The 24,972-nt window shown below is 39.2% G+C and overlaps 1 protein-coding gene across 1 annotated transcript; it reads left to right on the plus strand.

Moving 5' to 3' along the window:
* Positions 1-1,466: 1,466 nt before the first annotated feature.
* Positions 1,467-24,128, plus strand: UBE2L3 (ubiquitin conjugating enzyme E2 L3). The gene is made up of 4 exons (XM_084648824.1): positions 1,467-1,563; positions 10,870-10,965; positions 17,235-17,421; positions 21,279-24,128. Exons 1-4 carry the CDS (start codon positions 1,537-1,539, stop codon positions 21,431-21,433), a joined length of 465 nt encoding a protein of 154 aa, XP_084504950.1. The 5' UTR covers positions 1,467-1,536; the 3' UTR covers positions 21,434-24,128.
* The last annotated feature ends 844 nt before the right edge of the window (positions 24,129-24,972 follow it).

Raw genomic sequence — 24,972 nt, forward strand, 5'->3', positions numbered from 1 at the left:
ATAATAATTATTATTTGATGGATTCATTCTATGCCACTCAAAGGAATTTATTATGTATGTTTTAATGAGACTTTAAAAATCTCTCATAACAGTTTGAAATTTCACCCTTTCAAATTACCTGAGTTTGACAGGACTCTACAAGTTTGTTGTAAGACTTAAAGCTTTTCAGGAAAGAGGAACAGCATTTCCTAAAGAGTCAGATTTGCCAAGTCTCAGTCACTTGGGGACATGTCCAATGCAGAGAGGAACTAAGGGGCACAAATACAAACAGAATGGAGTTGGGTAGTACTCCCAGAGACGATTGTGCCAACAATGTGCATTAGAAAGTCTACTGAAAATTGAGAAGCCAGCCAGGGAGAGATGAAGTTGGGGAGCAACCATGTTTGGAGACCTGGGAAAAGGCTATAAAGCACATCACATTGTTGTGTTGGTTAGTATTAGCTATACTATTCCACAGATTTCATTCTTTCTGGAGAAAGTAGGAATGCACAGCTTCAGCGGGGAAGCCAGCGGGATGATGGCACCTGAACTAGCTGTACTAGTGTATTTTGTGGTGGGGCTACTCAGCGCATCTTGTCTGATATCAGTGGGGCATATGATAGTTTCAAATGACTTCCTGGTCTATGCTGGAACTGCAGCCCCCCCCACTCCTGTAAGGGTTCCTCCAAAGAGGGAGTATTAGTGGCTCAGAGAATCAGGTGGATTTATTCAGTAACATTTCCTCTTTCCACAGATGCTTCCATGGAAGATGGTGCACAGTAAATAAAATACAACCCAGCAGCAGTAGTAATTGTAAAAAACGGATAATACTAAACCGCCCAACCCAAACAACATAAAGGGAAGGGGCTTTTAAAACTGTCTTAAAGCTAGTGCCAAAGAAAGGTGTGTACAGCGCCCTCCCCAGTTTTCCCTCCCTTCAGGCCAGAAGTGTGAATGCTGGGCTCTTCCTCTGCCCCACCTCAGGGCTTTCCAAGAGGGCTGGACGAAGGGTCCCCTCCCCTCTTTCGCCCTGTGCCCCAAGAGCGCTGTGTGTGCAGATCTCTGCTCGTACACACACGCACACAGGGGCCCCCAGGAGCATTGAGAGGGAGCCCCCCAAAGGGGTCCAGGGGTCCCTCTCTCAGAAGGGTGGCCTGTGCAGTCCCTGTGCCCCCCCTCCCAAGAGTGTGCAGCTCGCACTCGTAGCGTGTGCCTGGGGGGGGGTTCACATTTCCCTGCGGGCCTCCGGGGAGGGGGGACCCCTCGCTCCTGCCCCCGGGGTACAGGCCCCCTAGGAGGGGACGGGGTGTGTTCCCCCCCCTTGCCCAGAGCTGCAGGCTCTCCACGGGAGAGGCGCGGGGAGCCTCGAGCATCCCCTTGCCCCTGGGCGGGGTCTGGTCTCCTGCCCCCCGAGGTGGGGGGAGTGAGGGAGGGGGCCGCCCCGGCGCGGAGACAGGGGCCGCTCTCTCGCTCCCCCCCCCGTTCCAGGAAGCGCCGGGCTTTAGCCGCCCAGCCCGCAGCCGCTATGCATTGTGGGGCAGCAGAAGCAGATCCAAGATGGCGGCCAGCAGGAGGCTGATGAAGGTAACATCCAGCCCCGCGCCGGGGAAGGACCGAGTGGGGGGCGGCTTGGGGAAGGTGCGCTTCCGCCCCGGGCCCCTTCCGTGCCGGGGGGGGCAGGCAGCGACCCCCCCCCAACTCGGGGCGCGCGGGGAACTCTCCCCTCCCCTCCCCCCCGCGGCAGCCCGCGGGACGAGGAGACCGGAACGGGAACAGCCGGCATCTAGGCCGCGCCTCGGCGGGGCCTCGCTCCACCCGCTCTGCCCGGGGCCGGGCTCCAGGGCGCCCCACAGCCCCCGCGGCTGCCTGGCCCCGTGTGGGGAGCCAGCGAAGGGTGCTCGAGGGGCCCGGGCCGGGCCCCTCCCTGAGGGGGCTCCTGCCGTGACTAAGCAAAGAGGAAGGGCGGGGGCTTCTCCCCCCGGGCTCGCCGGGATGGCGGCGATTCGCCCGAGTTGGCTGCAGTGCTGCCCGAGCGCCCCGCAGCCCCCGGCGGGCAGGAGCCCCGGCCTGCCGGGACCACGAGGATAGGACGGGGTGGGACGGACGGAGGGTTCCCCCCCTCCCAGGCTTATTTTAAGTTGAGTTTTGTCCGGCATTTGTGTGCTTTTAACGTTAATCTGCCCCGCGCGTGAGGGAGACGTGGCTGGTTTATCCCGTTGACATTATAGGCCTGGGTTCAGAAGTCACTTCGCTCAGTTTGCCTTAAACACAAACGCATTTGCGTTTCCAAACCTCTGTTCCTTCTGACGTATGTATAATAGTGTAAAGCGCGGCCGCCGCCTGTGGTGGCTGGTTTTTACTTAAGACTGGTTTTATTTAGTAGTTTTATTCTATTCAGTTGTTCAGTTTTGTATCTTTATTATTTGTTCTCTTGCAATAGCTCTCACAATGTGTAAGATGCTTTTCCGATGCCTAGGAAGACAGTCACTGCCCCCAGAAGTTTACAGTCTTATGTCGTGGATGACATCGTTATCATCAATTCAGATTGCATACTACTCAGGGCAGGGATCTGCCACACTTTCTGTTTAGCACCTAGTGGGACTGCAACAACTATAATTATCTCTGTACGTGGTATTAATACAAACACACCTTGATCTTTGCACTTAGGTGTTCATAACCTGAGTTAGATAGATGATATAGTTTAACCACATGATACATAGATGCAAGGACTAAACTGAATGTTGTTCAATGTTCTTCATTTTTCCCATATCTTGTACTTGATGGAAGAGAAGTTTGGTTCCACTTCCATTAGTTTTGTTCTTTTAAGTCTGGATCCTGAAACTGGCTTCAGGCCGGTGGAGCCCTGCCCAGAGCCTCACTGAGGTCAATGGGGTTCCACCCGGACATAGGGTTCTATCCTTGTCGAGCCGGATGCTGGATTGGGGTGTGAAACTTGAGTTATACATTCAAAAATGCCCACGGATTATAAGGACAAAGAGAATTGTGATAGTTTAATATTGATTTCATTTAAGATTAGCGTTGCTATTTTAAATTTGTTCTGAGTGTAGATTGTAATTTAAACAGTAGAACACCTTCGATGCAGAGTCATGCACACAAGATAACATCCATGTCAGCGAGGAACATAAACTGCTCCTGAGGAGCTTGATGAGGCTGAACTAACTTAGGTTTTTGTTTATTTTTTAATATATTTTATTTTTAATAATATATCTTAACTGCTACCACATATGAAGCTGTTGTTGCAAATATGTCAGAATAAGAACTCCCTCCATTTCACATGGTGAACAAGAGTAGTTATTTTATGTTTTAATAACCTTAGCTCTTCTGTTTTATTTGAAATTGAATTTCATATTCAGTCATATATACCTTCTTAAAATTTGTGAAAAGTAAAAAATGTACATAAATACTCCTAGTACATTTCTAAACAGGAGCAAAAATAATATAATCTTAAAAGTCTGGAGGGCTGCAGAGGCAATAGTTAATATTGCTAAGTATCTACCAAAGCTAGTTATCATTCTGCTACGTTTTATGGTGTTATTGCTGCAGTATGTTTACAGAGACAGTATATAGGTGATAGTTTTTTGAAGCATTTGATTCTTCTGTCTGCACTTAGACATATCTCTTCTAGAAAAAATTTGTGGCCAGACCTTGATTGATTTTGAGAGCGTGGAGAATCTATTACTTGATTTTACTTTCATTTTTGTTTCGTGTTCATGAATCGTGGTAATCAGAAACTTTTCCCCATGAGTTCAGCAGCTGCAAAATGCCCTTAACAGTTCAGAAATTTCCTTCTTATACACCACAATTAGTAGATATTATTACCCACTCCCATCACCCCACCCCCAGTTTCAGGATTTTGGACTGTAGTACAGTTCCACAGTACCACAAACTGCATCCGTAAGTGTTCCATTGCTGAACAGATTCTGTTTTTTGTTTTTTCTTTTTAAATAGTGATGATAATTGGATGTTTTCTCAGTTATTTAAATTATACTTTTTTAAAAAGCTTAGGGTCATAAAATGTAATGAATGCTCAAAACCTCAAAGGAAATCCAATTTTAGCTCTGTATTTTCACACTTGTTAATAATAATAATAATTAATAATAATTTTAAAATCTCTTAACTTTCTTACAGATCTTTGAACTAAATATAGTTTGTTTTATAACTGAAAATAAATTTGGAACCTCCTGCAGATTGTTCAAAATATAACATTCATGTGAACAGGGATGTAAATGAATTAAAATAAAACAATTTCTGAAGTATGGAGTTGTTTGGAACCATTGACATGGATCATGGTTATTTATTTATATTACACCAACAACAAGAGGCTGCACTTGAGATCAGAGTCCTGTTGTGGTAGGTGATAGTGCTTGCTGTGAAGAGAGACAAGACAAAGTGTGGGAGATCGTAGTATCATCCCCACTTTACGGGTGAAAACTGATCTCTCTCTTTAAATTGAGAGAGCCATTCTTTATATTTAGTCTTGGCAGAATTCAATTTTTATTTTTTGTAATTTCAATGGATAATATTGATGTTTATTTTTGAGCATTTTTTAGATTTTTATCAATTAATTTTTTTACGTTTTTGTGAAATTATGGGTCATAAGCACTTTTCTCTATCATTTTAAATGTTCAGTTGCAGGAAGCTATGGGGAATCAGAAGATTATTTAATGACAGTAGACACTGAGATTCAAAAAATTCAAGCTTTATAACTTAAAATACAAATTGTCAATATGTCAAAATATACAAAGTAAATATCCTTAAGTCAACAAATCATAGCTGTTTTTACTAGTCCTCTCGTTAGTCCATTCGTAACAAGTCTAATTCAAAAATCTAAATCCCTGGGTTTTGACTCTGTTCTCAAGTAGCATTTTTCTTTCTTTGCCTGGCTATACATTTTAGTTATTATTGATTGAAGTATGTTTTGTTTTGTGACAGTGAAATTGATATTTACCAATAAAAATCAAATATTTCTAAAATTATATTTAATAACTTTCGAATCTTAATATGACATACTAAAATTTACACAAATGCAATTGTATGGTTACAATCATAAACATTCAAAACAGGGAGGGGGCGTTGTGGTGGTGTCTAGGGGCCTGAGCCCCGTTGTGCTAGGCCCTGTACAAACAGCAAATAGTGGCGTTTCGTCACAAACTCTCATTCATCTGAATAGTCTAATTGAAGTCATTGGGGGCTACTTGCATGAGCATTTTACAGGATCAGGCCCCAAGTTTATCATAACAAACGCAGTTAGTGGATTAAGCCCCGAGTACATCAAAGACCCAGTTTTAATCTATAAGCCACTGTGACAGCTGAGCTCTTCTAGGACAGTGCAGATCTCAAAGCATGTGAGAGCTGGTGACAAAGCATTCTCTGTCGAAAGGATCCAGCTATGGAACAGTCTTTCAGAAGGGAAGTGGTGAATCTGGAGTCTGTCTTAGGAAACCCTGTAAGGACTTCCCTTCTGAGAGAGCTTTTACACCGTAGCTGACACTCACAATTCAAAGACCCTGTTTATTTCCAAACTGTTACTAACCCTTATTCACCAACACCACAAAAACCCTACCCCAAGCAGAGTTTTGATCCCAGAAAGGGAGGAGTGCCAGAGACTCCATGGTGTCCATAATAAAGGATTTTGTTGATGCTATTGATTTTATGCGGAAGTCACTTGGATACCACAGTGATAGGCAACAGTATAAAATCCTACGGTAGGTGGATGGAGAGATGACACTAGCTGGTGGTACAGTTAAAGATGAGAGAGAGGCTTATATGAGAAAGGTGGTGAAGTTACTTGTCTTTGTAGGTATACATCATGTTAATATAAAATACCATGTATGGAACTTGTACTTTTATTAAATTGGGTTGGGACTACTGTATATAGATATATATATTTAAAAACATAATTAGTAGTCCAGAAGACACTCTTGAACAGTATCTGACACTCCTTCCTCAGGTAAAGCTCCTGTTGAAGTCCCAACTATAATATGACCAAGTAAAGGTTTCTATTAGGTCTATAATATTTCCACTTCTGGGGGTTTTTAGTTTTTAAAAAAGTATAATTAATAGTCTGTTAATGTAAGCTTTTGTTTTTATGTTTTAAGGAAGTGAGGAATGGCAAAGGAAGATTATTTTAATCTTTTCTTTGTGTACTCCCATATTTGCATAGCAAACATTTATGAAGCAATGAACTCCACGGTGAAATAAATCTCAGAACCACACCCATGTAATTAATGTTGATGGCATGTATTTACATTATGCCTTAGTGTTGTAAACAGTATAATAACGCCAAATTTATTGAGAATTTTGTATTTTTAATCAGATTTTTTTCAGTTTATAGCTTTCATACTTTGTATGTGTAGGTTTTTAATTGTTCTGGCCTTTACTCCTCAGTAACAACTAGTCAGGAGAAACATAAACTTTATCTGTTTTCGTGTTGGTGTTTTTTAAAAAAAGCGTACACATTTTACAGCAGGAGTGAGAACAGTACGGTTTTATAACTCAAAAATGGGTGACGATATTTTACTCAAAATTCACTTTTGAGCAGAGATCAAACGTAGAAACTTTCTGCTGGAAAGAAGAATTATTCAGAAAATAAAGAATATGTGAAAACACAAAATTGTAATGTTTCAATGGAACCTTAACTACAGCTTTTATGAAAACTAAATATTCTCATGATTTTTTTTATTTAAATTTAAAAGTTTTTTTAAAAAAAACAAACACTGCCCTGCAGTACCAGAGAACCAGAAATTGAAATAGATCAACTTCTTACCACTGGCTAAGAGACATATTCATCATAAAAACACTTATGTTTAGAAATTGTTTACCTACTCTTGTTCATAAATAAAAGATTACAGAATATTTTTTCTCTATTTGGTTTATTTACTTTGTGCCTGATGCAAAGCTTATTGGAGTCAATGAGAGTCTTTCCACCGATTTCAATGGGCTTTGGGTTTAAACCCTTTGCGTATAGTCAGTTTCCCTGTTTTCCCTGTGTAGACAATCATTGAGGCAGGCCCCAGTCTTGGGATGGTTCATATGCGCAAGAGTTTGCAGGATTGGGACCAAAGTTGGTTTTCCTTGTTTGTGTGGCTTTTTCAGAAAGCAGCAGGAACATTTTTTTAGCCTGTTTATAAAATCACAAACTGGCAGAGGGACTCGGGTGCAAGTGCAGTACTTGAAATTACTTTTAACTCTTTTTTAACTGACTAGATTTCAAGTTATTTTTCTTTTCTTTTACTTTTTGCTTGATTTTTAATTTTTAATTTATGCTTTCAAACAGCATAAATGGTGAAAAGTACTTTTTTCATTTTCAGTACTGTAACATACGTAAGGAAAAATACTAAATGCTTTTTGTGATCTGGTCCCTTCAGTGCTGTACCTGAAGATTAAATATTACCTATCAAACAGTATATTCTCCATGTTATATACTGTACTGTGTTTTTTATCTGAACTTGTCGAAACACTTTACTTACTTGAAGTCCCAACACATCCCTTTAAAATAAGTAGATGTCTCCATGTTATAAAAGGGAAACCTAGTTCAGCAATGTCACACGCAGGGTCAGTGGCAGAACTGGAATTAGGAGTGTGCACTCCCACTTCTGTGTTCTAGCTATTAGTACACTCTCTCAGAGGCAATAATTTACATTATTTAAAACAACATTAAAGGGGGTGGGAGAGAATGGGAATTGAGCTATTCGCTACATTTCTAACCTTAAGGTTTCTTTTTGAAAAAAATGCATGTTTGGTCTCAGTCTCTCACTTCCAAAAGACCTTTTTGTCCTGTCAGAGTCAGTGTGATCTTAAGGTGAAATTAGTCATTTTTCTGTCTCTGAACATGGTACTACTACCTTTTACCAGCCTGTTGCCTGTGGACATTCAGCAGAATCATATTTTCTTTCTTTCTTTGACAAAAGTATGTTTTTATTCATTAGCTATGTTGCCTTTGCTGTGCTAATATTTTATTATGAATTGTGTATCCCCAACAAAAGTAACTAAATTTCTGTTACAAAATCTTTATTCCTGGCATTGCATCATCCAGAAAGAACACAATTTGATTTGCAGCTTCCTGGTTGAATTTGCAGGGGGGGCAGTAAGCAAAAAGCCACTTCTAAACTGAATAAGTTTAATATGGAAGTTACTGATTTGCAATAAATATGGAACCTCACAGTGCTACTTTCAGACAGTCATTTTTGAGTATAAAGTGAAACTTGAAGCAGCCACACAAGGGACTAACAAAAAATGTTTGTCTAATGGAGATGATGATCTAGTAAAGGCAGAGTAGGATTGTACTCAAGGACTTGATTCTCCACAGTCTTGCACCTTGTGTAGTCATGCCTGTTTAAAATATATGTATTATATTCTAGTCTGAGATGGCAACTTTTTATACCTACTTTGTACTTCCTTTGCATAAGTAGAAATTGCTACAGTAGGTGAAAGGTGGTGGAGAATCAGGCTCAGATATTTGGAGATACTTGATGGGCTGGGAGTCTCTTGAATGGGTTTCACTATTATATGTCATTTCAAATGGAAGCGTTGCAGAGCCAGTAGGGTTACTGGAGAAAAACTTAATTCTGTCAACTTTGAATGAAGGATTTTAAGGGAACCAGAGAGAGGCTTGCTGGTTCATTTGAAACTTTCTTTGGTTACATACAAACCTTAATAATTTTGTGGTGATCACAGTTAACTTCTGCACTGTATTTATTGTATTTCTTAAATCAACCACATTACAGACATGTCAAGTTTTTAAAACAAACGTGAGAGTTTACCTCTTTAAATTAACATCTTTTTTTTTTTCATTTTTTCAAAGCTTACCACATTTAAATGCGTTAATTATTTAGAGGGAGACAGACACTGATCAATTGATAGTTAACTTGTCTTTATATAACTACTTCATCCTTCATCTGCTTTTATATGTATTAGATTGTAAGCTCTCTGGTCAGGGACCATATCTTCCTGTTTTTTTTGTATAACACCTAGTACAGTGTGACCGTGATCTTAAATGGGGGGCCATTTGAGAGAAACTAATATAAATTATACATATTATATAAACATCTATCAAGTGTTAGATAATGTCTAAAATAACCAATTTTTCTATCCATCTGTGTTTTGTGGGAGAAGGCATCAGTCATGCATATGTTCTGTTTTAATGTGTGATGGTTGATCTGTATCTGTAACTTGCCCGTTTCATGATATCCCATAAGTTATTTTTGGTTTAGAATGGGCTTCATTGTTTAAAATTGTGGGTTATGAAAAAGGGTAGTTCAATGTGACTGCACAACAGTGCTATATGCAAAAAAAAGAAATGAACCAGCTGAAAACGCAACTGAATTAGTTACGTACCTTCCTGAGTTTCTCAGAAAAACACCACAATCTTCTGTGCTTTTGAACTGAGACCTTTTGTACTTTCAGTGTCCAAAACCAAATACCTAGCATAGTACTAGATTCATAGTTAAAATGGACATATGATGCCTCCTTATTGCTGCTGCTAATAAAGGTTATCTTCCACTGAACAGCATGGTTTAGGTTTAGCATATCCCTATGAATGGCAATCCATGGGACTCTTGATGTGTGTGTCTTCATGCTCTAAAGCATAATCTAATCACAAAAACCCCTATTTCTGTAATATTGAACAAGTTGGGGCATATTTAATGGCACTGGAGCCAGGGGACCAGACTAATTAGTCATTTCTAGTGTCTCGAAAACAAGTCTGAACCTTATGTTCTGGACATGCTCCTTAGCTGTGCTTATGTCTATTCTGACATACAACATACACAATAGAAAATGAACCTTTAAGTATGTGAGTTTGGACTTTGGTCTTCCGGTTGAACTTACATTTAATCATGCCATAGTAACAGTCTAGTTCTAAAAGAATAAGAGAGTAGTTTTTTTGTTTCACTGCGAGTGCCCTTTGCAAACTACTGATGTATTTATTAATAAAGGAAATAGACGTAGTGTTTGTTCTCCTTGACCTAAACTCTCTCAAAATATTGTGTACACTTGTATGTAATTGGCTTTTTTTTTTTCACTGAAAACTAGTTAATAACATTTTGGCTCACAAGGCTTGTCATTCCCTCAGAAATAATTTCTGAAGGAAGGGATAATATAGTTTCTTAGCTCATGCAGTTAGTTAACTATATTGCAATTCCTGAAGGTAGGTAAGTAAGTACCCAAATGGCTGTAATATTGCTGTTAACTTTTTGTTTTTCAGCCTTAACTTGGATCTTTGTCTGCATGATGGAGGTGCACTGGATTGGTTTTAAAACCAATCTAATTAGACTGGTACATACCTCTGTGTGGATACTTATTTTGGTTTAAAGTGGGCATATTTCAGTTTAGTTTAAATCTTAAACCGAAATAAGTGTCCACACGGTAGTTTGTATAAGTTTAATTAGTTTGGTTTAAAATAATACCTTTAAACGAGCGTAGCTTTCTCCCATAGACAAGTCCTAACACATCTGTTACTTGTATTTGTAGCTCACAAGTTGATACAATATTCTCAATCCACAAATTCTTTGAGAATAAGCTTTTTAAACAAATGAATCGGATATACAGGTGAGTGTAACAAAAGTGTAAATAAAATATATAGCTATGATGCAATATTATTAACCATGCTTTTGTTGTAGCTCCATGGCATATCCCTTAATTCAGCAAATAAAGATTTTGATTCCCTGCCTTAGATAACCCCGATTCTTTATAGGTGTAGGAATTCCATTTGTTTTATTAATTATGTGGCTTGTCACTTCTGAAACCACAAACTCATTTAATATAAAACAAAGGAACCCATTTTCATTTCTAAGTTTCTTGAAAAAAAATAAATGAACATGCTGCTTATTACTGTTATTAATGTATACTTACACTCTGCTTGCTTTTCAGGAGCTTGAAGAAATCCGCAAATGTGGAATGAAAAACTTCCGTAATATCCAGGTTGATGAAGCTAATTTATTGACTTGGCAAGGGCTTATTGTTCCTGTGAGTATAGAACACTTATATTGTGCTTAAAAGCAATCCACAGACCATTTGTACCTGGTGATGACTTGTGCTGAGGGGGGAAAAAACTCTCGCAAATCGATAGTTTATTAGTACTGTAGGTGGCCATTACATAATTGTTGCACCCTGACAAATGAGTGATTATTTGCTATTATAAAACATTACTTTGGTTATTCTGGTTATGTTTGAAGAAGAAAAGATCCAGTGAATGGTTGAATGAAAATATACCTGTTATTTACTGGTTATAAAAATAACTAGGCTTTGCAGGATTCAGTTTTAATTTATAACTTGGTAAATGCTGATTTCAGATGACACACTGAAATTGACAAAAAAGAAAATAAATTGGTAACAGTCACTTTGCCTGCAGCAATCAAGTGTCACTGGCCCTCCGGCAATTCAGGGAGTACTCTGGAGTCCTGTTGTCAGGGGAGTGAGTGGATCCAGCTGCAGAGGGCTCCCTGCGCTTCACCTGATACCACAGTGGGGATGGAGTCGAGGCCCCTGGCTGGGACTGCAAGGGGAAGGACGATGAGCCTCCAGCTGTGGGGGAGGCCAACCCACTGCTGAATGGCTCCTGCAACAGTTCAGGGAGCTCTCTGCATCCTCACTAGCACGGACCTGCATTCTCTCTCACCAGCTGAGAATACCAGGAGACTGCAACCTTCCCTGCACCTTGCACCTGTAGGGATTAGGTACCACCAGTGCTGTAGCCATGTAGGGAGCCCACTGAAACTTTGCTGTCACAGCCCCACTCCCTTACTTGTGTGTCAGCAGAGTTGCGGAGGGCTCTCTAGACAGCTGCAGCACCAGTGAAACCCAATCCTTGCAGGCATTAGGGTGCGGGGGAGGCTGCGATTATCCTGGCCCATTGGAGCAGAGATCCCTGGCCAGGACTGCAAAGAAGGACCACAAGTCTCTGGCTGTGCCAGACACCACCCTGTAGTTGAAGAGTTCCTGTCTGGGGATGGCTCACACATTCCTGGCTGGAGACGCCTAATCACTGCAGGCACGAGATGCAGGGAAAGCTGTGGTCCTGGCCCGGCAGACTCGAGACCCTTGGCCAGGACTGTGAGGAGAAGTCAGTATTGTCCCCAGCCGTGGAGGAGGCTACTCCACTGCTGAATGGCTCCATCATTGGGCAAGAGCCATTTAGCAGTGGGGTGGCCTCCCCCACAGCCAGGGACTCATCTTTGTCGTCCTCCTCCTCTTCCTCCTCACAGTCCTGGATGGGGATCTCTCCTGTGCCCCGCCAGGACCCCAGCCTTCCCTGCACCTTGTGCTTGCAGGGATCCAGTGTCACCGGCCCTGCAGCTCCATGGTTACAGCCCCACTTGTTCATTCACCAGCCCAGAACATGGGAGCCATCCCCAAGCAGGAGCAGTTCAGCAGTGGGGTGGCCAGCTTCATGACCCAGGGCTAATCCTTACCCCTGGCCAGGTCTGAAGGAGATCTCTACTGGGCCAGGATGACTGCAGCATCCCCTGTACCTGGTGTCTTGGGCCCCTCAGCTGCACAGGAAACCCCCTGCAACCCTGCTGTTAGCGCTGCCCTAACCCCAGCCCTACCCCCACCCCACCCCCAACAGCAAAAATCACAATAGTTCAAAATAGGAAAAAAACAATTTTTTTTTTAAAAAAGGTTTTCAACAGTAAAAATTAGAAAAAATTGAATTCTGACTGCACTAAATGTAACCTAGGTTTGTACGTGATACATAATGAAATTTTTAGAAGTCTGTAGGAAGGATGGAGCTTTTGAGATAAAGCTGCGTAGACTATAAAACAAACACTGTTGTAAGGTGATTTGAGCATTTAAGTTGCTTAACAATCACTTATTGTCAACTTAGTTGCGGGTGGGGAGAGAGAGAGATGTAGGCACGCTACTATTTTCCGGGTATCTGTTTATGTGGAGGTAGCCCATAATTCACAGCTCACGCAGTAACATGTAAAGAATCTTGTGCTTTGAAACAGCTAGACTAAGCAAATACAAAAGCTTTGTGTATGTTGGCACTTAGATCATGTTAGTGAATCCATTTTTACTATTTTTAAATGGTTCCTGCTAATTTGGTGTAAACATAGTTTGCCTGGCCATTAAGACTTGGTGATAAGAGTATTAAAACAGTTATGGTTGTATCATAGTAGCCAGGCAAACCGTATTTACCCTCATTTTAGCAGGAATAATTTTGAAATTGTTTTAAAACAGCTCTGCTAGAATACTTTGTTTATGCCAGAGAAGGTGGGCCTAAACCAACAGGTCTTAAACTGGTGCAGGCAGTACAAAAATAACTGGAGTCCAAGGTGTGCTGTGGTATCATAGCTGACTATCCACATGGTTTAAAACTGTTGACTCAAGATAATGGAGAAAAGGATGGAAATACATAGGAAAACATGTGCAATTAATTCCATTTGATAGCCTTTCCAAAAAAATTTAGTCTCACTACTTGAAAATGCTCAGTGCGAAAGAATTTGGCCTGGATTTTCAGGATTGGGTATTTAAGTTAGGCTCAAATTGCTAGGTTTTTAAAATCTAAGCACCCCTTGGAAAACAGGTCACTTATGTATGCACTTAAGTACCTAAATCCTTGCCTAACTTTAGGCATCCATTTTTAAAAACCTTGCCCGTGGTTTTGTATTTTTGAAAGAGGAGTGTTAATAGGCAACTTTGGGGCTTGTCTACATGGTGGGGAAATGTATTATATGGGCGTATGATTTCTAAAATGCACTAAGGTGCTGTGCACTAATTGGTCTGTGTAGAACCTGCTGGTGTGCTTTAACAGCATGCTGTTTATATTATGTGAAAACTCACTAGGGAACCTGTAGTATGCACCAGCAGGATCCACGGGGTATATTGATACGTTAGAGCGCTTTAGAAATCACACCTCTGTAGACTGTATTACCCCACTGTTTAGACAAACCCTAAAAGTAAATTACTACTATACTAGTCAAATAGAGAGGGATTTGTTGGAAAGGGGAAGGGAGGAATCCAATGTATTGGATTGTCTGGTTGAAGTCATATGGATTTTCACCTTCTTTATTTTGGGCATTTTCCACTACCAAGTTCCGTGCTCACTTTCCTGAATGAACAGCTGCATCTAGTCTGTGGAAAGGAGAGTTGGGCTACTTGGACATCAATACTGCCTTTTGGTTGGATGCAGTAGAAAGCTGGAGAGAAATATAATCTGCATGTGATCTTAAAGACTTTCAACATCAGCTCTGCAGCGCTTCTGGCTTTGTTAGTTGAAAGCCACTCCTGAACGTGGATCATGCGTGCTACATCAAGATTCTTGCTGATCCTTTGGATTTGAAACACTGTAGAACGACTGATGCAAATAATCCTTTTGAGTCTTTAGTGCCTCTTTTGTGAATAAAGTGAGCAGGATTTGACCGTTAGAGGAGATTTCTATTAAGTAATATATTTTTAATAAAACACTGTTTATGGTTCTTGTACAGCATTTTACTGCTTTGGCATTCTTCCAAAAGCTGAGAGTGTACTTTTCTTTTTAAAGAAAAACATTTTATGGTGATCTATTTCTTAAAAAATAAATCAAAAAAAAAAAACCCAAAACCCTCAAAATGTTTGATCTTAAAAAAATTAACAGAAAATATGTAGCTTTAAAAATGAGGTGTTTGTTTAAAACAAAGATTTCTGCTCATCAACACTTGAACTTTGCCGAGAAAAGTATTCCAAATTCATGACATCACAAACACCAAAAACAGCATTGGGAGCTGCATCCCAAGGACCGCTTTAGGTTTTTGTTATGTGCTTTTGCAGGAGAAACGGAACTTTGAGCTCCTGTTTTGGCATTATTATGAGGAAATTATTTTAAAATAACGTTTTGTCGCTGAATCTACATGTATTAAGGATCTTATGTTTTTGTACATATTTAAAAAGCACCTTGGGTCATTATTTAAAGGGAGGACATAATACAAATAATAATCCTCTCCTTTCTTTGCTTCACTGGTCTAGAATTGTCTGATATTCAGCTGTCACATTGAGTAAACTTTTTTTTTTAAATCAGCAGACGTAATCTGGGTACAGATGAAAGCTTTTTGATGTTAAATTTGCTTTTGAAGTACCAGGTATATGTATTTTTTAAAAGTGCTGACAAGGATTTTTTAAAAACAACAAATTATCAGTATTTCAACTAGCTTTGGCTAGTTATTGATTGTCCAGTTCTATATTTTTAATCTCCCTTCTGGCCAACCCCTCTCCACAGCTTTTGTAAAAGTGATGCTTGATGTACAATTGAGAAATTATCTGGCATATGCGGTAGGCAGGCTTATTGAGTGATATTTTGTGTAGTGCTCAGTTAAGGTTGTTGTGGAGGATACAGTTCTAGAAGTAGCTCAGCCTGCTATATTTGTCTCTAAAACATTGTTTAAAGGAATAAGCAGTCACCCGGTTATGAAACAAGTCAAAGACAGCTTGTTATCTTGGGTTTTTCCTCTACAGATTTGTGTCAGATTTTTTGTATATTGCTTATTTTACATGATTTATAACAGGTCATTAATTTAAAAAAAAACCTTGCAGGATAAGGTGGTTTCGTATTCTATACATTGAAACAAAGTTATGCATGTCATTGAATTTCTATACTATATTTGTTTCAGTTTCAAAATATGAAATATAAAAGAACATCAGACTCCTTGTGCCCTTGTAAAATACATTTATTGATTTATCATAAACTGAATCTTCCTTTTAAATACTGGTCACAATGGATGGCCTTTTGGGGAGTGAAAGGTGTAGCGCAAACATTCAAAGTGAGCATTACAGTCATTCATGTTCAAGTATAAGTGATGAACAACCCTTTGCATGTAATCTTGTAATTCAGCTTCTTGAGTCAGATCCTTACCTCTGCTCTGACCTCTTGTGCTGGGAATAAGGGTTATAGCTGTATAAAGTAGCTGTAAAAGCCCAGGATCTGGCCAGCACAGGATCTGTGAAAGATTTGTAAGCCCTGACTCGACAGTGTATCTGGGCCAGGGTGAAGCCTCAGTATGAAGTGTTGCAGAGATTCCAGGCAGCAGTACGGCTCATAGGGCACGCTGTTGTAAGTTAAACAGGCTTCCAAGGCTGACTAAATTATGCCAGGGTCACTTGAGAAAACTGGATGGATGTAAAGTGGTTTAAAGGCATCTTCACCACCCCACATCCTAGCTTTTGAGTTCTTTTCTGTCTTCGAGGACAACACAGAATCTCTCCCCATAGGTTTAATACTATTTTCCTTTCCCTGTAGAGTGTTGCTCTTTCCCGAAAGATGCTAATACTGGAGAGCTCATTTTTAATTTCTAAAATGGTTTTGATTAAAGGGATTGGACTGACTGGCTGCTAGGTGGGGGAAGTTAAACCGTACACTAAGTAAAAACTCACTTCCAGCTATTCTGAATCTCCCTTTCCCCAATATCCTGAGTAGTTTTTCATGCTGGAATTATTGTTTGCAGTATAAAATGTTATATTTTGATAAACTCTAAAAATATCAATAGTTGATTTTTCTTCTGGGTTTCTCAAAATAATTTTTGAAACTAGGACTACTGTGTCTAGCTGCAGTTGCTGTCAGTTTCTGAGCATTGTCTTGTTCAGTTTCACTCTCCCTACTTTCATAGTCCTCTTATTGTACTCCTCCCAATATGATCTGATGAAAAGCACCTGAAACTGCACATGAATTCAGTGTTCTCATCAGCAGATGCAGTAAAAAAATGAATGATCAGCAGATTTTATGCAGTCAGCTAAAGCAAAAAGGTTCTCTCAGAACATAGAGGGAAACCTGACAAGTCAGATTGCTCTGTTTGTACCACCATGTTGGGAGAAATGAAATAACTAGGTTTAGAGACAGAAACTGAAAACTTGAGGAAGAAAATGGGTATCTAAGAAAGGACTCGAAAACCTTTGTGAAATTGGGAATAACTAACAGTTGTGAGATTGGAGGCCTCTTTATCAATGTCACAAAGTTCTGCTTTCACCAAGTAGAAATGTCAGCCACCCCTCAGTGCTGCCATAACATGCATGGCTTTTTTTCTCCTTTCAAGGTAAATACAAATACTGACAAAACACTATTACCCCTTTGCAAAAGAATATTATGCTTTTGATATTTTCTGGCACATAAACCTAAATCTAGACATGTAAATGGACTTGAAGGCCTATACAGACAACAGGTGTATCTTAAACATGGACCATTCAAAAGACTGAGCACACAGTCCCTTCCCGTGTATCTCTTCTGATGTCTTAAATCCCGTAATGTTCTGTCTTTTCATTTGCAGGACAATCCTCCATATGATAAGGGAGCCTTCAGAATCGAAATCAACTTTCCAGCAGAGTATCCATTCAAACCTCCTAAGATTACATTTAAAACAAAGATCTATCACCCTAACATCGATGAAAAGGGGCAGGTTTGTCTGCCAGTAATTAGTGCTGAAAACTGGAAGCCAGCAACCAAAACTGACCAAGGTAAGACACTGTGTATGGTGAACTTAATCTCAAGTAACTGTGTTGGTTAAAGCCAAGGGATGCTTGGTATTATCCCAAGGTATCTGTTGTCTGTAGGTTTGTGCAATGGAGTACCACCTCTGGGAATGTAGTGAATCAGTGGTGGTTGATCTTCAGTGATACGTTAGGATAATGCCATGACTTAGCATGTGTTGCTGTGGAGCTCCATCACTGATGATCAGAGCGTCAGGTTTGAAATACCTGGAAACCATAGAACGACAGATTCAAATCCTAACAAAGATGGCTCCTCTCTTAGTTCTTAAAAGATGATAAATTGAGTACTCTGAGACTTAGGTGGAGGTCTCTTGGATAAGACCTTAAACATTTTAGGGTACGGTTGGGTTTGAGGGACTTTTCTATTTCCATTTATTGTCAGGCTGAGAATTTGTCTCCGTTTGATGCTGGCTGGCTGAGCTAATTGGTTTATATATTGGTATTGAATGCTGCTGGGTGACTATTGTAAGTATAACTATTGTTAGGGAGCTCCTTTTTTGTATGGGCTTTTTTTAGTGTTATAAACCCAAATTAATAATAGAGAGATTCTATATTTCATCAGAGCTTTAGTGACCACGAAGAGCTTTTTTTTATGTAGGAGGCAGAGTCTGTGCAGGTATCCTTGACCAAAAATTTCCCTTCTCCTAGTCCCCATCTGTCAGTTTCTTGCCGTGAACTATGTGTTGACAATAAACAAATACTATAGTTAATATGGATGTCCATGAAAACCCTTACATCTCTGACCTCCCCTTTTCACTTCCATATACTCATAACTTCCTAATACTATGTCTGATCTCAGCCCAGAGAAGGATTTAGGAAACTAATTGAAGTATTTTTGCCCACCAGTAACTTAAATAGCCAAATAAAAACCACCAAATCTATCACATGGTGAGTCCTCCAGGAGGAATAGCCCTTTAGCCAAATTTGGGGGAAAATTTAAGTTGGGACTGTGCATCTGCTAAAAACTTAAAATGGTGCTTCAGAGTGTGTCTGGTACAGAAGAGTAAAAGGAGAACTATATAGTCTCTCTACTTGGCCTAACACCTGGGCTTTGCTTAGCAGCTTCAGCTGATACTAATAATTGAAAATAGCAAAATCCTCTTTTTAAAATAAACAAGGGGAAAAATAAAACTGCCTTAAAATCAGGAATCTGGAAAAATCCTGGGTGAAAAAACATTGCTGATTTTTGCTGCATTTTGCAAGTTTATGCTGTGTTTAAAAATTCAGTTTCTCTCTTGCAATGGCAGAGTCTTCACAATGTGAATTCACTGCTTGTTGCCCCAGCCTTGCATAAAACTGTCTGCAACCAAATATTGCCAGTCTGGCTGACATGCACATTCCTCTTACCGTAAGACTAGAAGGGACCTCGATCATCTAGTCCAGTCCCCTGCACTCTTCCTCATCCCCATGCTGTGCTGCAAGATATAGAATCATAGAAATGTCAGGCTAGAAGGGACCTCGAGAGGTCATCAAGTCCAGCCCCCTGCACTGAGGCAGTAGCAGGTAAACCTAGACCATTCCTGACAGGACTTTGTCCAACCTGTTCTTAAAAACCGCCCATGAGGGGGACTCCAGTTCTCTTGGAAGCCTTAACTACATTTAAGAGTTAGAAAGTTTTCCCTAATATCTAACCTAAATCTCCCTTGCTGCAAATTAAGCCCATTACTTCTTGTTCTACCTTCAACGGAGATGGAGAACAGATTCCCCGTTCTATATGACTTTTAAAGTCTGCAGGAACCAAAGGGAAAAATGCAGCGTCACTCAATGCAGTATCATGATAGCTTTAAACACACAAATGTCAGGAAAAAGGAAAGTTTAGGGGTCTCAACTCATCACACCTTTCATATACCAAATGCACCTCTTAAGGCTATACTACATTTTAAGGTTACAGCCACTTAATATTAAAAAGATACATGTGCATTGTGATTGCATTACTGTTAACTCATCTTAATACTATTTTAGGGCCTGACTTGTGTGTGTTAAATATTGCTGTAATATTTTTTTCATTTAATTATGTAATGTCTGTGAAAGAGGAGCTGTGGCATACTCTAGTGTTGATATTTGGCTTAGTATGGTGGCAGCTCTCAGATGCAGCTGTCTCATAAGTCAATTGTGTTGATATTGGCTGATTTCACTACTTTATTTAAACAACTCTAGTTTAAGATAAGCACATGTAAGCCAGCCCCTACCTTAGAAGTAGAGGAATAGGTTATCCTACTGGGATCCAAGTTTTGGTCTCGAGCTATGTTCCTCGCTCCCAGATGGGTGAGTAATGTGAATGCAATACATTAGACCCTCTGGCAGAAGCACCTGAATGTAGTATTCTAGTTACCATTTTGGTGAACTCTGAAATGATGTGATAAATGCCCAAGTGATGAACAGAGTCCAAATCCTCATCTGCTGAGACACTGTTGTGGAGTTGAGCATGGGGAAATATGAGTGCATTTAAAGTTGGGAAGTATGGAGAAGGAAGATGATATGCCTGCAGGAGAACAGTAATTTGTAGCCTGATTTGAGGCCATTCCAAACTCTCAAAAACATGTCCAAACAGTTATCCTCCCACAAGATTATAATATGGTTCATCTTTATAGCATTAATGAGACTGAACTGTGTGTTAACCATGCCCCTTGAATTTTGCTACAGACTTTGCAACATGTTACAAAAGTCTGTAGCGCATTTCAGTGCTGTAGTAGAGACTATAGTAGAGACTTCCCTCTTCTACAAGTACTATATTTATCAAGCAACTGTGGTGTTGAGGGAGGGAAACTTCCTTCAAATGATTTTTATACCCGAACATTCCAGAGAGCTGCTTTCCATTCCATATGACAGCTGGTTACCAGTGTGGAAAATATTAAGTTAATAAAGTTTTGGCATAGTTGCCTGAAAAGCAGGGGAGCAATGCTGTATATTGTTTGAGACCCTGAAATCTGACTGGATTGGGGTATGATGAATGAACGTCAGACAGTGAACTCCTGTTTTTTTCTACACACCTATTTTCTGTAGATCTAAGATACTTATCGCAGATAACCTAGCTTCCATTTGTGCATATTCCTTTCAATGACTGCACACCGTGTAGTACAGTATGAGAATTTGTGATTGCTGCAGCCTGTCAATTTAGCTAATTAGTTCCTAATGGCCAAAGGAACATAAAAAACAAAGTAGCTTTAGATTTCACAGCAGTTTGCCAAGTCCATAATTTGAGTGCTGAGTCTAGTTTAGGTTAATGTGGTTAAGACAGACATTTCTCATGAAGAACATTGACGTTTTTAGAGCATGGTCATGAATATTGGGGTGAGAATCACTCTGAAGTATTACCAGTTTGTTCATCCAGTATATCTTCACCAGCAGGTATATTTGGCAATTCATGTTGGAGTAATGGTAGAAATTGTTTCAGGAAATGAGAGAATATCCAATTTATTGTATTCATTTTAGACCAGGTTGTTTGTAACAATGGTAGTTTCTTCCATATACAGCTAGATAAAATATGTTTCATCAGTCACGCCAGTTACTTGCCAGAAAATCTGGAATGCAGTTTGAGCTGTATGGGATTTGTCTATTAGTTTTCTAGTGTCAACTTCCAGTTTTTCCCTTCTTGAGATGAATTATGAATTCAGAATCACTACCAACCTAAAATTTTGAACTGCGTGCGGTTGCTATGTACTTGTTCGTACAATGTATTGGTCTGTCTTTGGAAAGCATACAGATTTATAGGGACATTCTTTAACACCATTTAAACTCTTATTTTTAGTGCATCACTCTTACATTTTGGCTATTTAAAAATTAAATGTTCAAGTCACTGACAGTACTTGTGCTTCTTTTGACAGTAATCCAGTCCCTCATAGCACTGGTGAATGACCCACAGCCCGAGCACCCCCTTCGGGCTGACCTAGCTGAAGAATACTCTAAGGACCGTAAAAAATTCTGTAAGAACGCTGAAGAGTTTACAAAGAAATATGGTGAAAAGCGACCAGTGGACTAAAATCTGACACAATTGATGTCAGCAACGTGTGTTAGAAGATCCGGAGCAGTGCATTTCAGACACACCACAAAGCAGGACTCTATGGAAAATTGACAAGTGCCACCTTTTGGTGTTAACTTGTGGCTGTTACTAACTTTCTACAGTTTTCTTAATCAAAAGTGGTCTAGGTAACCTGTAAAGAAAGGATTAAACATTTAAGATGTTCTAGTTCTGCTTTCTTTGTTTAAAAATCACTGCTTCAGTATACTTTAAAGGATGCTGTTTCTTTTTCTTGTCAGAATTTATCAAAAATATCTTAGACTTATATTCTGCCCTTAAAATTCAAAAGGTTGTGGCTATTTCTTATTTTCCCTTGCAGTTCCCACTATCTTGCGTTCATTTAATTTTTCATTTAATTTTCTTCCCCCAAACTGATGTCTTAGAAAACATATATTCCTGTCCTCACAGAAAATGGTTGAATGTTTGGTAGTTCTGTTTACTTTTCTCTTTAGATGTTGCACTGTTCTTTGTGGAACTTAGGTTGCAAGTTCCCCTTAACTTCAGTTTGTAACATAATAAACAAAAACAACCCCCCCACAAAAACAATCAGAAACAAAGCCTAGGTCTTATGTAAATCTGGCTGATGTTACCACAATAATGTTTATTAAATGGGGAAACCCAAGTTTTGTGTGCGTGATTGAATTAAAATATGACTTATGTGCTGGTTTTGGAAAACTGAAAAAAAAAATTCTGTAGCAAATGAATAGTGGAATGTGATTATGAAGTTCTTTCACTTTAATTCTTAATATCTATGCAGACTAGCTAGGAAAAAATTGCACAGAACAGCATTTCAACCACTTTAGAAGAGTTTCAGAAATTGGGGACCAATAGGTACCAAAGTAACAAACTGTGTTTGAATTAAAAATCAATACTTTTTGGAAATGTTAATTTTGAAATTAAAAGCTAAATCTGACACCACGGCTAATCATTTGAGTACATCTTTCCATCAAAATGTATTATGAAACCATCTGTATTTTTTGGGATGGCAAACCCCTCCCCCCCCAATTATTGTATGATTCTTTTTTTGAAAATGGTATGAGAATAGCATTAAGCAATAAACTAATAACTAGAATACATTTCACTAGTACTGTTCATAAATATCTGTAAGAAATAATATACTATGCTTGAGTTAGATGATTCAATGAGTATTTAAAGTAACACTCCTTCCTATCTTATTTTTACCTGAATAAGTTATTTTCCCTTCAATCCAAGGCATGCCTGCTCAGAAAAAAGGACTGTTCAGGACTCAGTACCCTTTATAATCTGTTTTTCATATTTTTTAACTGCCTGTTTTTTCCCCCTAAATCTAAAGTGAGGTCATAGCCACACAAACCGCCTTCTCTTCCCAATCATTAGAATTTTGATATCTTATTGAACAAGCAGGTTGATTTCCAGAAATTAGGAGTGCATATCATTTTGATGTGCAGGAAGCTGTATTAGTAAATTCTTCACACCCAGATGGTTATTTGTACTCCTACGATCAGCATTAGTACAGCCTCTGTCTTTGCAATGTTTCAGGACTTTTGTGTGTGTAGGGAGCAGTAGAGACCCTTTAGGTTTTAATGTCTTGTATGTTTCCGGTCTTTTCTGCCCAGCCCTTTTTATCTAGATCCAGCTTTGATTCAGAATTTAGCATAAAGAATGACAGCCCAGTACCTTTGTTGAAAAGTAAAACATTTTAAAAGTGAGGGACCTTAAGAACTTTCATGTTTAAGTATTCTTAGACAGATTCTTTGGCAGGTAAATAAAGTTAAACCGTGGTCACCTTATTTAAGGAAACTTGCATTTCCTAAGTGTTTTCAGGCTTGGTGAGAGCACTGTCTATTACCAAATTTTCTCATCTTTGTGTCTTCATTTGCAGAAAGTTCGTACTGATTTTGTTTCATTCACGCTCACTGATTCATAATAAAAAAAAAAAAAAAAAACCAAATTATCTGTCAAACTGAAGTGTGTGTAACTTCTGCAACAGATACCTAAATGTCCCACTGTTTTTTCTCTCCTCTTGATCACGTCTGTTAGCATGGAAATTTGCCATTGCCCAAATTATCCTTTCATATTTATAAAAACTGTAGCACCTGTTTGTCACTCTTGTTTCTATATAAAAGTGAATATACCTTCTGATTGTAAACCTCTCAGGATAAATGCTGCATACATGTGAATTGGTGCCATTAGATACCACTGAAAGGGAACTGAAGAGGTTGGATAATTCCAGGAACTGCAGTTCAAATTCACATCAGCCTATAGCAAGGTCGTGCCTATTATCTAATTTTATGTGTAGGGGTTAGGTGGAAAAAAATATTAATCTCAGTTCTCTTCTTGCTTTCTTTATAGTCCAGTACCCAAACCACAAGATGTGAAACACAAGTAGTAGCTTTTACTTATAGGTGACTCTCTTTGCAAAAGATACAGACCAAATAAGTATGTGTACTGTATGGTTGAAGTGGGAGTAGACAAATGAAGAGTACTAAGCCAGTCCTGTGTTAACTCAGGAATTCAAGCTCTTGTCCTATCTGGTTCTCTAAGCCATGCTCAGTTCTAAACATCCAGTTTAAAACCCCAAACTACAGCATCCTGGTGAAACGATACACCCAAGAGTATTGGTGTAGGCTTTCTGCAATTCCATTCTGCTATCTGTAATAAAAAGGCTCTCAAAGGCTTTGTGGCATGATTTATTTTTAGAGGGACTGAATTTTGAAAATATCTGTATACAGGGAAAGCTTATCGTTGGTTTGTTGAGTATTCTTCTTGTGAACTTCATATCTCTCAAGACTTTCTCAGAGCACTTTATCATTTCCCTATTTACATAAAAATAGTTCAGCTAAAAGTCCATGTACTTAAAATGAGGAGTTCTTTACTCACACTTCCACCTGAAAGTGCTTTCAATTCATTTGACTGTTAAAATCCTGTTTTTGTCCTATGTATTTAAAAAGATGGACATTTACAAAATTATCTAATATTCACAGTACAGAACTGAATCGGTTAAGGCCACTCATGCTGATTTCACAGTGTTCAGTGCAGGTGAAGGCAGCAGAAAATGAGCACAAACAGTAGAAAAGAGAAGATGTTCTGATGATTGTGTGATCAAAGAAAATTCATAGTAAGTACTCATGAGAATAAATCAAAGGTTAAAAATTATGTAATAAAACAAGGTAATGTGTAAAAATCTGCGATCCAGTATTAGATAATCCACAGTGCCTCCAGGCATATTACTGCACATGAAAAACATATAATCAAACACTAGATGGCACTTATACTTCTAACAGCACTTTTACAATCTCATTCTTTCATGGCTGAGTGCAACGCTTCCATTCCTTGTTCTTTTATTCTACTTTATCACAATCAGTAACCTGGAAACTTTACCACTAAATGTAAAGACTGGTATTAATGTAAAGTTGTTTGACATATCAAGCACTTCCAGAAATTGGTTTCTTTTGTAATTTTGCCTCACCCACATTGTACACCATGTACATATTACAATACAGATTGTAAATCGGGAATTA

The sequence above is a fragment of the Lepidochelys olivacea genome (genome assembly GCF_965140295.1).
Source record: "Lepidochelys olivacea isolate rLepOli2 genome assembly, chromosome: 15".
Taxonomy (NCBI): Eukaryota; Metazoa; Chordata; order Testudines; family Cheloniidae; genus Lepidochelys; species Lepidochelys olivacea.

Bases quoted from the DNA above. Each gene is read 5' to 3' on its own strand.
- UBE2L3 (XM_084648824.1), top strand. From the start codon at position 1,537: ATGGCGGCCAGCAGGAGGCTGATGAAG. The intron at 10,966-17,234 runs GTGAGTATAGAA...TTTCATTTGCAG, and splicing joins GGCAAGGGCTTATTGTTCCT to GACAATCCTCCATATGATAA. The intron at 17,422-21,278 runs GTAAGACACTGT...TTCTTTTGACAG, and splicing joins AGCAACCAAAACTGACCAAG to TAATCCAGTCCCTCATAGCA.